The 14,650-nt window shown below is 57.9% G+C and overlaps 1 protein-coding gene across 1 annotated transcript in view; it reads left to right on the top strand.

Moving 5' to 3' along the window:
• Positions 1-3,679: 3,679 nt before the first annotated feature.
• Positions 3,680-14,650, top strand: part of GRID2IP (Grid2 interacting protein) — a 33,855-nt gene continuing 22,884 nt past the window's right edge. Inside the window, exons 1-2 of the mRNA XM_056503143.1 lie at positions 3,680-4,237; positions 6,936-7,090. Coding sequence (XP_056359118.1) covers positions 3,680-4,237; positions 6,936-7,090 — 713 coding nt within the window. The remainder of the gene's footprint in view (positions 4,238-6,935; positions 7,091-14,650) is intronic.

Raw genomic sequence — 14,650 nt, forward strand, 5'->3', positions numbered from 1 at the left:
AAGGGGGGCTCGCTGCCGCACCTGGCGGCCCCCACCTGGGCAGGATGCTGCGGTGGGAGCACACAGGAAGCTGTGCCGTGCCCGTCCCTCCGCGCTGCTGACAACTGAAACCGCCCGCCGGCGGCCGATTGGGTTACGGTGCCTGCCTGGAATTTGCCAGAGAAACTCGTCGCGTCACCGATCCAAAGGCTCCCAAACTGCTGGGATGGTTTTGCCAGCTCTGGGTCCCGCTGTGCCGCTGGCTGGAGCTCGGGCAGCACAGGTAAGCATTCCAGGGATGCTCCAAGGGCTTCGGCCAAAGAGGAGATGAATCGTCTTGGTGGGAGGAAGGACAGGAGCTTGAGTTTCAGGAAGAATCTCTTTTTTTTTTCCCTTGGTAAGCTCAGTGCACCCACTTGGGCTCTCAGTTCACCAAACAGGACATGAGAGGGAGAAATGCAGCCAGAATATTCCTGGGGCACAGCTGTCTTGGAGTGCAGCCCAAAACACTTGGGTCCTGATGGAGGATGGAGGGAAAAAGCCAATTCCCCCCATCCTACTGAGACAGCAGAATTTCTGCAGGTACAGCAATAGCTTGGCTGGGGTCACTGGATGTCACCTGGCAAATCTGGTGGCACAGGAGGGGCTGGGGGTGGGCACTCCGGGGGATTTATGTGTGGGGGGAACAGGCAGGGTCTGTGTGCCACCGTCCTTGGGCACAGCCAGGACAGGAGCTGCAGCGAGGGCCACCACACTAGGACTGGCACCAGCACTGCCCAGGAACTCGCCCACTCCCGATGCCCCCACAGGCTGTGCTCAAGGACAACCAGCCAGCAAATACCTGGAGAGAGGCTGAGACTCAGAGGCAAGAAGCTCATTCAGTCCAAGCACTGTGAAAACCACTTAGAAAGGCTCATCTGGTCAAAGCCTGGCAGAAAGTCTTAATGGAAACAATCTCCATTCACCTGGGATTCTAGAACTCAGTTCTTTCAAGGATTGAAATTCACTATCAGAGTTTAAAGTGCTTGAGACAGTTAAAAATGGAGGGAAAGAAGCAATTACCTCATTGGCTGAATAAAAACGAAAACAAAAGGGAATTAATTGCAGTTTTGATGGTTTGGGCAGGGAATTGTGATGGAGATGCATGAGTTTGTAGGAGTTGTTTGTGTCAGTGTCATCATGGGAGGACAGATGCCACAAAGCCCAGGAATCGCTGCTCAGAAGGATATTTGTGCAGGAGAATCTGCCAGAAAAGAGCTGCAGAGGACAGGAGAACCAGGAAGGGAAAGAAGAAGAGGGTTTCAATCCCCTGAAGCAGTGACATGACCACAGAGGTCCCGAGCAGGAGGAAGACTCTTTGCCACATCATGGTCATCCTCAGACTTTGCGGAGCGGGTCCCCACTGCTTTCCTTGCTAAGGCTGTGCCCAGCCCTGTGCCAACTACCTCAGGTGTCCCGGGAGGTTTTCCCACCCCATCCATCGCTGCCGGCAGCGCGACGCCCAGGGGAAGCCGGATCACTGCCTGGTCCATGGAGAGATGCAGACACCCCTCCCGCTGCTGCCACAGCAGGACGTGTAATTCCCTAAAACCTCTTAGCGTGCTAAGCCCTGGGATCCCTCAGTGCCGAGGAAGCCAAGGAGAAAATCAGAAATAGCAGCTTAAGGGACAGTCGGTGCCAGCGCGGGTGGCTCTGTGACCAAACACTCGGCTGCTCCCCGCTGCAAGGACACCACACACAGAGCAGCCTGGCTGGGGACAGCTCTCCTGGTGAGCCCCAAAGTCCTCGACCCCCAAATCCGTGCAGCAAACCACGTGGGGGTTGTACTCCCAAAATCTCACCTACCTCTGCTGGCGAGGTCCCGGCACGCCCAGGTCCCCCCGGATCCGTCCCTGCTGCTCCTCACAGCGCTGTCGCTTTGGATTTGCCCTGTGGGTAAAGGATTTCCCTCCACGGGCACTAATCTGTTTTCCCTCCTTCCAGCTCCTAATTCCCCCCAGATCTGCAGGCTCAGGTCAGCGCCAGGCTCAGCCAGGACGAGCACGGCAATTAGTCAGCCGCGCTCCTCTGTGCGATGGAAATAAAGTTAATTAGGAAACGAAAAGGCCAGAAAGACCTTAGTGCGTGTCTGGCGCTGAGCTGGAGCAGCTGGAAGGGCACAGGGCTCCCGTAAGAAGGCCGGGAAGGGGCAGCCACCCCCTGCCCGCTCTGTCCCGGTGCCACGGCAGCTCTTTCACCCACCCCGACCGGTCCCCAACCCCGCGGGCTGCAGCGAGGACGGGGCAGCTGGGAAGATGCTCCCGGGAGGTCTGTGGGTACATGGGAAGCACTTCCAGGGGTGATGGAGGAGAGTCGAGAAAGCTTCGAGCCCTTGGTGGGACAAACCTGCCGCCGGTGAGAGCCCCCGGCTCGCCTGGATGGCCGCGGACTTCTGTAAGTGCTGGAGCCGAGGGGCGGCGAGGTGCAAGGGGTGCGGCTCCCCGCTGCTCTGCCGGGCTTTTCCCTGGAGCACAGCCCAGAGCAGCAGCACTGGGACCACCCCAGTGCTTACTGGGCTCCTGCTGCAGCTGTCAGAACTTGTGCTCAGCTCGGGGATGGGGTTTGGTCACAGATGGGTTTCATCCTGCTGCTGCCAGGCTTGCCCTGAGCTTCACCCTCAGCTCTTCCCCTCTGAGTCTCATAGTCTCTGTCAGATAATTTGCCCAGGTAAAACTGTCTGAGTTTCATTTTTGTAAGTGCTTAATGTGTGTTCAGTGACACAGATGGAATAAACACGGGGGTAAAAAGCATCCTCACAGACAGCTGAGATCAAATGCAGAGGAAAACCACCCGTGGATTATTTTAGTGAGGGTCAGTAGACAGTGCAGGCACTTACACATCAAAGAACCAAGGAATGGGAGGGTTGGAAGGGGTCACAGCGAGGTCATCTGGACAGCACAGCATGGAAAGGGCATCCGAGTGCACTGTGCACATCAGCTGGCCGGGTTTACCTTGGGCAAAGACAACTCCTGCAGATGTTCAGGGCTGATGTGCCCGATGTCTCCTTGAGCATCCATGGAGCCAGTCCAAACCCTTCACGTGAACCACAAACAAGTTCTGCTGAAAAGCATCACCCTGCCATTTCGGGATGCTGCCATCAGGACAACTCATACACGGAACTGAGAGGGCACAAGGAAGATCTGAGAGGATCTGGCAAATTTGAATGAATTTACAGTAGTTTTGTAGTTGCAAACAGCTAAAATACTAAGTGTTGAGGAGAGCTGGTTAAAATCAGGCTGGGTAAAGTCCTTGGATCATCTATTCATTAATGTAACATGTCAGAGAAATAACTAATCATTTCGATAGACAAATAAATAAAAGAAGATGTCTAAATGAGGCTCCTGAGGGTAGGTGGGTGCCACGGGTGAGACCAGGGCTGTGCCAGGTCACATTTGAGTGCCTCATGTAGCCCCAACTTTCCCAGCCAACTTGGCTTGCTCAATGGCACCGCCAGCAGCCAAAGGTAGAGTAAAGCTGTTGTTTTAGGGAAATATAGAGGAAATACAGGTTTTTGGGGCGTTTCTTCCCGCAGTGAGGGGGACACAGCACACATTGTTACCCCCACTCCATGGGCTCCACACGGCATCTATAGGAACGACCCCTAAGGATGGAAAAACCATCACAACTCCTCTCTTTCCCTCCTTCTTTTCCAGTCGCAGCCATGCCGGCCACCAACCAGGGCTGGCCCGAGTCCTTCGGGTTCCGGATAAGCGGCTCGGGGCCGTGCTACATCCTGTGGGTGCAGGAGGGCAGCAGCGCGGCGCTGGCGGGGCTGCGCCCTGGGGACGAAGTGCTGGAGATCGAGGGACAGCCCGTGTCCTCGCTGGGCTGCGAGGCGCTGCTGGGGCTGGCCCGGCGCTGCGGCAACGTGCCCCCGAGCATCGGCGTGGTGTCGCGGCTGCAGCACGCCAGCATCCCGCCGGGACCCCGGGGATGCTTCGGCTTCGAGCTGGCCAGCGAGAGCCCCCCGCGCGTGGCCAGCGTGAGCCCCGAGTCGCCCGCGGCAGCCTGCGGGCTGGAGCCGGGGGATTACGTGCTGGAGGTGGACGGGACCCCGGTGCTGCTGCCGGAGGCGGCGGCCGCGCTGGTCGGGTCGTGCCGAGGGCGCTCCCTGCGCCTGGCGCTGCTGCGGCCGCAGCGCGGGGACACCGCCCGGGACCCCAGAGCCGGCACCGCCAGCCGCGACAGGAAGCAAAAAGCGCAGGAATTCAGCAGGAAGGTGAGGTCGAGGTGTGGGATGAGGGGGATGCGCTGAGCGGGTTGGATGTTCACACCTCCAGCCTTGGCGCAGGGATGGGGAATGCTCCCGGCTTGGTCATGGGGCTGGGGCATGAGCACCCCAGAGAGGGGTCCGGTGTTAATTCCTGGTAATCTGTTAATCACCTAGTAATTAATTATTTCAGAAAGTTACAACATGTAGCAAAATCTGTGTACAGCATCTTCTGTCAGGACAGTTTCAAAAGAACGGATGGATGCTGCAAAGGGCTTGGAGGTTCCCTGGGGATCACCCCGATTTTTTTATTCCCTTGCACTACAAGAGCGTGGAGAAACCCACAAGGGAGATCCCGCTCTGCTGCGTGCCTGGATGTCCCTTCTAAGTCTGAGCCTGTCACCCCGCAGACATTTTAGTTCTTATTTTGTTGCGAAAGGGAAAACATCAATGCGATTACATCTTCATTGTGCTCCTGAAAGCTTCCTAGTGGGTATTTTACCAAACACTTCTTCTTGTGCTAATTATAAATTTGATCACAGTTGGTTTTTTTCAATCTTTCTAATTTCCATTTCAAAGTAGCCTTTTAAAATGCTGTTGTGAAAATAACCAGGCTGGTAGGGCTTTTTTTTCTTTTTCTTTTTTTTTTTTTTTTATCCCAAGGTAATACAGGAACAAGACATCCATAAAGAGATTTGTGGGTATCAGGCGAATCCCCTCAGTCATCTTCCCCATTAAAGATTCACAAATACCCACTGAGGTTTGGATTCGTGGGCGTGGGAAACAGATACCTGCTGATTACAGGAGATTAATGAGGAGGGGCAGTTGTTCCATGCCGCCTCCATCTCTGAAGTCACATTAAGCCAAGTAAAAGATTCCTGGATGATCACAGGAGAGCAAGTTTGTTGTGGTGCTGTGAGCACCCCCATCAGCACCTCTGTCCCCTCCCTCTCCATCCCAACAAAGCCACCCAGGACAGCCCGGACCAGCCTGGCCAGGAGCAGGAATGCAGAGCCCACGTGCTCCTGGAGCACAGCTCGGCTGGCAGATGCCTCTCCAGAGGGAATTCACAGCGCAGATGTTTGAAGTGGCTTCTGTTTCTGTAAAATGTAGAAAATACTAACCCCAGCGAGTGTTTTACCTCTCCTTTTCCTGGAACCCCAGCTGCTGCTGGTTGTGTGGAGCAGCCAGGTGCTGCTGCCCGCCCACTGCCAGGCTGGAAGGTCGGAGGGTGCTAGTGGTTTGTATTTCACACCTGCACTGCCCACGGGTCACCTTTTCCCAGCCTCCTTCCTTTGACAGAGCCCCAGGCTGGCTCACCTGCCTGGCAGACAGCGGTGTCCATGTCAGTAGCACTGGGGCTGGAGCTGGGCTATGCCAGTGTCCTGGCAGCCCGGGGGCACCGTGGGAAGCCAGGGAGGTGCTCACGGTCTCAGTTTCAGGGCAATGTCTCAATGTTTTCTCTTGTCCCCTGTGTGCCCAGGGACACGCTGGGAACTCCAGGAGGGCTGGCAGCACCCCCATGGTGGTGGAGTCTCCATCCCTGGATATTTCCAAGGGGTGGCTGGACAAGGCACTCCGTGCTCTAGGCTGGGTGAGGAGGTGGGGATGGGGCACAGGCTGGACTCGAGGATCTGGGAGGTCTCTTCCACCTGAATTATTCTGTGATTCTGTGATTCCCACCCAAGCCCTGCAATCCCAGCCCAGGCAAAAATTTCACAGCAGCCCTCTGGGATCCATCCCACCAGGAACACCACACTCTGTCAGTCCTGTGCTCATGAGCCAGCCCAGGGGACACTGCTGCTGTGGCTGCCCCAGATTTGGTAACCTTGAAGTGCTGCTACTGCCAGGAGCCCCTGCAGTGCCTGCGCAGGGCCAGTGGCACCGGGGGCTCTGCCAGGGTCCTGGTGCCAGTGCTGGCCTCCCTGGGACACCTGGAAGGAATGGCTCTTCCCCTTCCCCAGGCAGGTGATGCCTGCAGGCTCCCTGGCAGGACCACCACAGGGGTGCACACAGAGCCCTGCACACCCCCCCAGTGCCCCAGGGGAGCATCAGGGGCTCCTCTCCCCTTCCTGCAGTTAAACCCTTCAGTTAAACCTGCTGGCAGCACAAAAACATCGCCTTTCAGGAAAACCCAACACGCACAAGGACAGAGAGGTGATCACAGGGAGTTCCTGCATCCCACACGACAGGTCCATGTGAGGAGCCAGCTCCCACTGCCTGAGGACAAGGGGCAGCCCCCCAGTGCGGGAGGAGGTGATTGAGGAGGGTCTCCTGCAGCATAATTGGCTCGATGGTAATTAGCTTCATGTTCTGTCTCCCCATTCCCAGCAGCTAAGGGCAGGAGGGAGCTGCCCAGACGGACCAGGGAGGGTGCACAAAGCTTAAATAGCTCCAAAAGCCCATTGCAGCATCCTCTGCCAGGCAGACTCCAGACTGATCCCATCCCAGCTGTGACCCAGCAGAGTTTGGGAGTTTGGGGTCCCGCCTCTGTTCTGGTGGAATGTTTGGAGCAGCGGTTCCACGGCTGTGTGTGAGAGCAGAGCAGTGCTGTGTGATGGGCTGATGTCTGACGTGTCCCTCTCCTCCCTGCCTGGCTCCCTCCACCTTGGCAGAGACACATTTTCCGTGTGGCAGTGGCCCTGCCCGTGGTTCCACACTCTCCTGCTCAGTGCCACTCCCCTGTCCTCCCGTCCCCACGCTGCAGGTGGATGCCATCCTCGGGGACCAGCCGGAGCTGAAGGAGAAGGTGTTCGCCGTGCTGAAGCAGTACGCAGCCGAGAGGAGGGTGGAGTGCCTCGCCTATGCCCTGTGCATGGTGCTCACCCAGGAGTCCCACCAGCACCTGATCGACAGCATCAGGTACGAGGGGCCCCCTCCACTCTGCCCTGGGGCCATCAAACCACGAATGGCCACCTGCACACTGCCCTGGGGCCATCAAACCACGAATGGCCACCTCCACACTGCCCTGCGGCCATCAAATCACGAATGGCCACCTCCACTCTGCCCTGGGCCATCGAATGGCCACCTCCACACTGCCCTGGGGCCATCAGACCTCATCTTCTTGTGCCTGCTGCTGCTGGGGGAGCAGGGCTGAGCAGGGCAGGTTGGGAGGGACTGGGAGGATCCTGCAGGGAAGATGCCAGCCAGCTTTCCAAGCTTGGTGGCCTCTTAGCCCAGCACCCCTGTGCCCTCCTGCCCAGAGTATGTGGGCAGCCTGCACCCGCTGCCTCTGCCTGCAGCAGGGGATGCAGCTCTCATTCCTGGCTGTGATTTGGAAGGGAGATCGGATTTGCTGCAGAGCCACTGGAGATTCTCCAAAAGCCTGGCCAGAAAATAATCTGAGTTCTGCTGGGTGAGAGCTGGTGCTGGCCAGGGCTGCCAGCAGCTCTGGCCGTGGGGGGGCTGGGGGGCTCTCTGCTGGGGGTGCCAGGGAGTGGTCACTCATCCTGGGATGCCCTGGCAATGCTCTGTTGGGTTCAGGGTCCCTGGCACCTCTGGAGCCCCTGAGCCCCGGGGGTGCTGCCAGTGGGGCCGATCTGCTGGCTCAGAGCTGGGGCTGGAGCTGTGCTGGCACAGGGACACGTGGTGGGATTACAGCCAGGCTGAGACCATGGCCATTAGGGAATCAGGTCTCCATCTGGCCTCGCTCCGGGCCCAGCTTTCCAATTCCTGCTTTAATCAGAGGAATTGCAAGATATTACAGTTTCCATAACAACGTCCCCGTGAGGGGTCTTGGCCATGGGGAGGGTGGGGGCAGTGGGCTGGGGGCTCTGGCCATGCAGTGTCCCCCTGCTGTGCCTGTGGGTCCCCCGGAACTCTGCACACCTGGGGACACCAGGCACACACCCCTGCAGGGCCAGGCAGCGGAGGGGACTGTCAGCTGCCCGCAGTCACCTTGTCCAGGTGCCCACTGAGCGTTCTGGAAGGACCCAACCTGCCAACAGCTGGGGCTGGGGGGAAGGGATGGATGGCACTGAGCCATCACCCCAAACTAAATCAAAAAATAAGCCCCCACCACTCACAATTCAGGAAAATTCTTTCCCCTGGCAAGATCCATGAAAATACCTCAAATGCCTCGGATATCTCCTTTATCATCATCCCTAGGGAATTATACAGGATTACTTCCCCCCACAGAGGGGATTTGAATAAGTGTCCAAATCTTCTTCCGGACCCAAGCCCCTCTGTGGGGGGCACAGCAGGTTCCCCCCAGCATGTCCCCATCCCAGAATCCCTGTGCCAGTGAGGACAGCGTGGCTGGACCCGGTGCTGCCATCCAGAGCTTGCCCCATGTGTTGCCTGTGATGTCAGGGGCAGCACCACGTTGTGGCTCCCCAAAACAGGGTCAAAGCCCTGATTTCCTGATTTCTCCCTGCCCTTGTGTGAAAGGTTAACACCAGGGCTGGGGCAAGGGGCACCGTGGATCTGGCAGCTAATCTGGGTTTAATGGAAATGAAATATTTAGCTCAGGGAAAAGATTTACCGTCTAATCTTAATGAAATGAAGTCAAGAAAATAAATAAAAAAGGTGCCTTGGAGATCAGGTTTTCCAGCTGTGGGTGCTGGGGGCAGTGATCCCAGCTGCTCATCCTGAGGTCTCTGTTGGCTTTGCTGCCAAGCAGGAGCTGTCCCTGCTTTTACTCTCACTGAAGGTGATGAGCAGTTCCCAAGAGCTCTGGATTCAGGGTGCTGTGAATTCCTTGGGTGATTCCAGCTGGTTCAGACTGTTCTGTCTCCTCTGAGGAGGGGTGTGGGGTCTGTGCCTGGGAAGGGCCGTGGGGGTGGTTCATGCAGGGGTGTCCTGGTTCTGGCACTGGCTCTGGAGTGGGTGCAGTGTGGGGGTGCTGCTGTGGTCATTGTGCTGTCCTGGGGCACGGGGCAGCCACCCTGGGCAGGAGAGCCCATCAGACCTGATCCTGTTCTTCCTGTCCAGGAAGGACTTGGGACCCTGGGAGTACCCATTTGGCATCCCTGTGAGGCTGTGCCCAGTTCTCCAGCGCCTCTTTCCTCCTGAGGAGGGGACAGTCCTGATCTCACCCAGGCTGCTTGCCCTGAGGAGCCTGGAGGAGAGGAGCCCTCGGAGGGTTGGGATGAGCCCCAGGACGGCAGTGCCATGGGCCAGAGACTGGGATGGATGCTGGGGTGAAGCCAGCAAGGGTTCCTGCCGCTGTTCCACGCCCGGGCAGGCGGCTGAGCCCTGGCATGGGCACACCGTGGTGGCAGGCTGTGAGTGCCCGTGTGTCCCCTGTCACACCGCTACGTCCCCGTCTCCCACTGACCCTCGCGCTGACCTGATTGGATCTTCCCTCTGCAGCAGCTGTATTTATTTTTGTGCTGTTGCTGCTGCCGGCTGTCCTCTGCTGTCCCCTCCCCTGCTGTCCCCTCCCTGGGCTCCCCCCGGGCTTTACCGTGCTGCAAAGTGCTGCGGCTCAGCGTAACCCCAGACCCCCGGCTCAGCACACGGATCCTCCCGGGGCTGCAGCCACGTCTCCTCTGTCCTCGAGCCGAGCTTTTCCACTACTGGACTTTTTTATTTTTTTTTTTTATCTCAAATGGATTTCATCCCATTTGCCCAGAATTAAGCTCCTGCAGATTTTAATTTGCTGACATTTTTTTTTTTCATCTGCTTGGTTGTGGATAGCGGGGATGATGCACGTGCTGTGCCGGGTCCTCCCTGCTTCCATCCCTTCCCATATGGCTGATGTGTGTAGGCAAAGTGCTCAGTTGTAGTTCTGCCCAAGGATGCTGAAATCCGGCTGCAAGGGGGGAAGATGAGCTGTCTCGGGTGAGTAACGAGCGCACCTTTCCTGGGAGGGAGGGAAATGGGTTTAAATCAGGTTAATTCCGGAATGTGGCAGCCCCTGGCACTGCGAAAACAAGGTGTGCTGGAAGTTAATTAACTCTTAGCATCCGTATTGCCTCGGAGCTGCTCCGCTCACGGACTCCGCCAGGAGGGGGAGGCTGTAATTTGGGTGATTCCGGAGCGCGGGTCTGGCCCGGGCACCGCGGGCTTTGTCCCCTCTGCTCCCTGTGCCGCGGCTGGCAGTGCCCCGCTCGGGCTGGGGACGGGACGGGTTATTTTCATTTTGGGCCGGCCGCGGTCTCAGGGGGTCAAGTCCCTTGGTGCTGCTCTGATTTCTGAGCTGCTTTTAAACCAGGGCAGAGCTGCTCACCCGTGTTCTACAGAGCTGCCGCCTGCACCCCCAGTCCATCCCTGGGCTCTGGGGGCAGGAGTGACCCTCGGAGCCCAGCGGGACACGGGGGACCCTCCTCGGTTCACCCAGGGCTGTGGCATTCGCTCGCCGCCACGTCCCGGGCACTGTGTTCCTTTGCAGTGTGTGTTTTCTCGGTGGTGCCGTGCCAAGGATGCACCAGCCCCCGGCAGCACCGTTTGGGTTCAAAACATCTGTTTGCAGTAGAACTTGGGGGAAATTCAGTTCTCCTCTGACCCGCAGTGTTGGGAATAACAGCTGATGGTCACACAGCCAGTGTACTGTCACCCTGGACTTGATGGGGGATGTGTGTGATCCTGATGCATCCTTAGGGGAAAACTCGCTCTGTTTGCACTGTGAGATGCTGTCTTGGGTCTCCTGTAAGTCGTGTTGTGCTTCAGGGCTGAGGGAGGACAGTTTGGGGCAGTTTGGGGCAGTTTGTTCTTCACTGCTGTGGTTTCGCTCCGTTTGTTCCCAGGGAAAAGCCGAGGAGGGAGCTGGGCTGGGCTGGGCTGGGCTGGGCTGGGCTGGGCTGGGCTGGGCTGGGCTGGGCTGAGCCCGCTCCCATCGCAGCCACCTCTGATCCCTGACACGGCTGAAATCGCTGCCCATCGGGGGCTCCTTTACTAGGGGAGAAATTCCACCGAGCCCGTGTTAATAACGCTCCCAACACAATCTATTTGTCTCAGCTTGTTTTTCACGGCAATAAAACTGCCTGGCGTGTTCCCATATTAAACTGCTCCAACCATCTGTGACCGGCCCTGGATCAGAAATTTCATTTCAGCCATTAGGATTTATATATTATGGATTGTGCTGCTTCCCTGCTTCTCAACCCCCTCCATGTACTCACTTCTCCAAGGCTGGGGGGAGCTTCCCAGCTCTTTTGGATGTGGATGGAGCATGAGAGACTCCCCAAGTCCCTGATGCTGACATGGACACTCTCCTCCTGTCCACAGTCCTGGCATTCCCACTGGAAAACCACCTGGATCACAGGATGGTAATGGAGGAAAAGCTGCTCTTGTTTGCTTCCATTAAAAAAAAAAATCCCTAATCTGATGGCCCAGCATATGCTCAACTGCCCAAAAAAAAAAAAAAAAAAAGGGAATTAGGGCAGCAGGGAACAAAACGTGTCACCAGTGAGACAATTGGGAGTGAATTCCATTTTATTGGTGGAGTTCAAATAGGTCATGACCAAAATGCCTCTGTGCAAAATCTCCTGATAGGAGATTAAATTCCTTTGGCAAATCAAACTCCGGCTGGGATGCAGATGGGATCAGCCTGGCCCACCTGCACCCTGCTGGAGTCACAACTTTTATTTTGGGAAGTGGTTACTTAGGATGTTTTCCAATGTCTAAAAGAAAACAGGGAAATCATAATGGAGCTGCAGGAAAAGCCTTTCCGGGGGTTTCTGTGAAGGTCTCTGTGTCCCCAGAGCTGTGGGACTGCCTGTCCCTGCCACGGCAAGGACAAAGCCACCAGCTCGTGGTGCACAGAGTGGTTTGGGCACAGGGACACTGGATTTGGGACAGCTGAGGGCACCCTGGGGTGCTGATGGGGAAGGGGACCCCCAGCCAGGATCTGCTGTGATTTGTCTTCGGTAAATCGTTAGTGGAGCTGGAGCAGTGATGTGTCAGGAGAGGGTGACCCTCTCCAAAAGCTCTCGGGGGGTTTTGGTCCCCCCAGGGACCGAAAGGGGAAGGGCTGTGAGCGGCTCCCTGCACTCCCGGACGGAAAAGCACCTTCATTCCTGGTAACTGGTGACAATGGTCCCATCTGCAAAACATCTGCAGCCAGATGAGTGATTGTGGAGCCTCCCAGCACGGGGAGAACGGGAACGGAATGACAGCTCCGTGCTGCTGCCGGGCTGGAGCGAGTCCCGGCGGCCGCGCATCCCCCGGGGCTGTGGGAGCTGCTGGGGCTGGCACCCCGTCCCACACGCACGGGTAGATGAGGCTCGCGAATCTGGGGTTCAGCAGCAGAATTCCTGTCCTGGGGGTAAAGCCTGTAAGAGTTTTCTCTCCCAGATTTTAGCATTTAGCCAGACCAACAGAGCTTTTCAGGACCGGCAGTGGTTTCCACAGCGCAGTTCAGATATAATCCAAGTGTAGCTCAGTGTTTTAATCCACCCCGGGACGTGTTTTTCCGCACAACCCACAGACTCAAGGTCAGGTCTTTGCTGGTTGTTTTGGGGCTAAACCGTACATTTTTCATGTGTCCTTCCTTTGCTGCTACCTGGAGACTGTGTGTGATGTTGGCAGCTCTGGGAAGCTTCACATCCTCTTCATCAAGCGCCAGTGATGTGCTTAAATATGGCGTTACTTAAACAAGAAGTTTTCTCTTTTATTCCTGCTGAAAAGCGCTGCTGCGTTGCCCTGGGGGTAAAGGATGGGTAAAGGATGGGTAAAGGATGGTCCATGCGGGGTTTGGGCCCGTGACTCTGGTCCTGGTCCTGATCCTGGTGCATCTTGGCGGCTCCACCTCCCCGCCCCAAACCCGCACCCCTGATGCCGTTTGCCTTTAAGGTTTCTTACCCCTTACTGCAGCACGTAATTTAAACACAAGCACTTTAGAAGTCAACTAATTAGCACCAGGGAGGCATCCCCCCCGGAGTTGGGCTCCGAGCCGTGCCCTCCTTTCTGTTACGAGATCGTTCCAGCTGGAAATTACAGCGGCGGCAGTTTTTAGGGGAAGAGGGAGGGTTTGGCGGCTGCGAGCCGGGGCAGAGCTGGGCAGCCGGGGCAGAACTGGCGCTGGAGCTCTCGGCCGATGCTGAAGCTGCAGCTGGGGCTGGGCTCGGGAGGGCCGAGGGGCTGAGCCAGGCGGAGGTGCCAGGCGGAGGTGCCGGCGCTCCCCGGGCACGGCGGGGGTGCCACACGCGGGGCGGCACCGGCTGGCGCTCGGGCTGTCGTGGGCGTGAGCCGAGCCTGGGGGCTCAGCTGCATGAGGATCTGAAGCATCTCCCTTTTGTTCCCGCCGCACCCTGACAAATGGGAAAGGACCGGAGTTTCTCCCGGCATTTTCGGTACGTGTCCCTTGCCCCGCGGGTGCCCGCCCGTGGGGGCGCTGGCAGAGCCTTGCGCCCCATGGGCATGCCTGGGATGGCTCTGCTGCCCCTGGGGGCTGTGGGGACCCTGCTGTGTCCCCCGGGACAGCGCTGCCACCGCACAGCCCTGCCAGTGCCCCGTGCCCACCGCGGCAGCGGCTGCTGGGGGAGGCGGGCGAAACTCGGGCGGGGAATTGGGGTGGGAGCCGTGGGAAGAGCCCGCCTGGGACTGCTTTGTCTCCAGGACTGAAGGCCAGCCCGGGGGGATGAGGATGTGGGGCTGGGGGGGTGATGGAGCGAGGCCCGGTGTCCCCTCGCTCCAAACTGAGCAAACTTGCGGCAGCTTCCCCCGCCCTGCTGCCCTCCCCAGGGGACACGTCCTGTCCCGCTGAGCCCCGTCCTGGCTGGGACCGTCCGGGGCAGCCCCTCACAGGACGTTTGCATGTGGGACAGGGCTGGGAAATGGGGAGCAGCTCCCAGCGAGGGTGGGCTGCAGGAATGGGACTGTCTGTGCAGGGTAGGGCGGCCAGTGACCACCTGGGAGCTGTGGAATGGGAGCGTGGCACAGGCTGAGAGGTACCAAATATGCCAAGGCTCCCCTGAGGGCAGTGGCACTCTGCCACCATCCTGGCCGGGCTGCTTTGGAGATGGCGTGAAGGTGAAGCAGTCTGGAGCATGTGGGAGCTTTCCTGGCCTGGAAAATGCCCTGAGTTCACATCCATGTCTTGGAGCAGGCTGAGTTCTCCCGAGTGAGTGCAGAAGTTGCTGCAGAGGAGGGGACACCCAGAGCTGGTGCCCTGGAGCTCAGTGGCACCGGGCATGGGAGCGGGCACAGGGCTCAGGGATGGGAGAGCCTTTCCCATCCCATCCCCATCAACAGAGCTAGGGCTGTCCTGGAGCACCCGAGGAGGAAGAGGGAAGGAAGCAGAAGGCACGAGGCCAGCACTGCACGAGCCTCCCCCTGCTTGATCTCCACGGACTGAGTGGGCACATGCATGCTTTGTGAAACCTGGTGGGGTTTGCTGGGACAGGGAAACCCCAGCTGGTTGCTGCTCCTTGGTGCCGTGGCAATGGACAAAGGCAGGTTTATCCTGTGGGATGGCAGGACACTGCAGGAACAGCCATGGGAGCTGCTTTGCCTGCTTTGGTGGGATTGTTTGTAGCAGTC

The sequence above is a fragment of the Oenanthe melanoleuca genome, chromosome 14 (assembly GCF_029582105.1).
Source record: "Oenanthe melanoleuca isolate GR-GAL-2019-014 chromosome 14, OMel1.0, whole genome shotgun sequence".
NCBI classification, from domain to species: Eukaryota; Metazoa; Chordata; class Aves; order Passeriformes; family Muscicapidae; genus Oenanthe; species Oenanthe melanoleuca.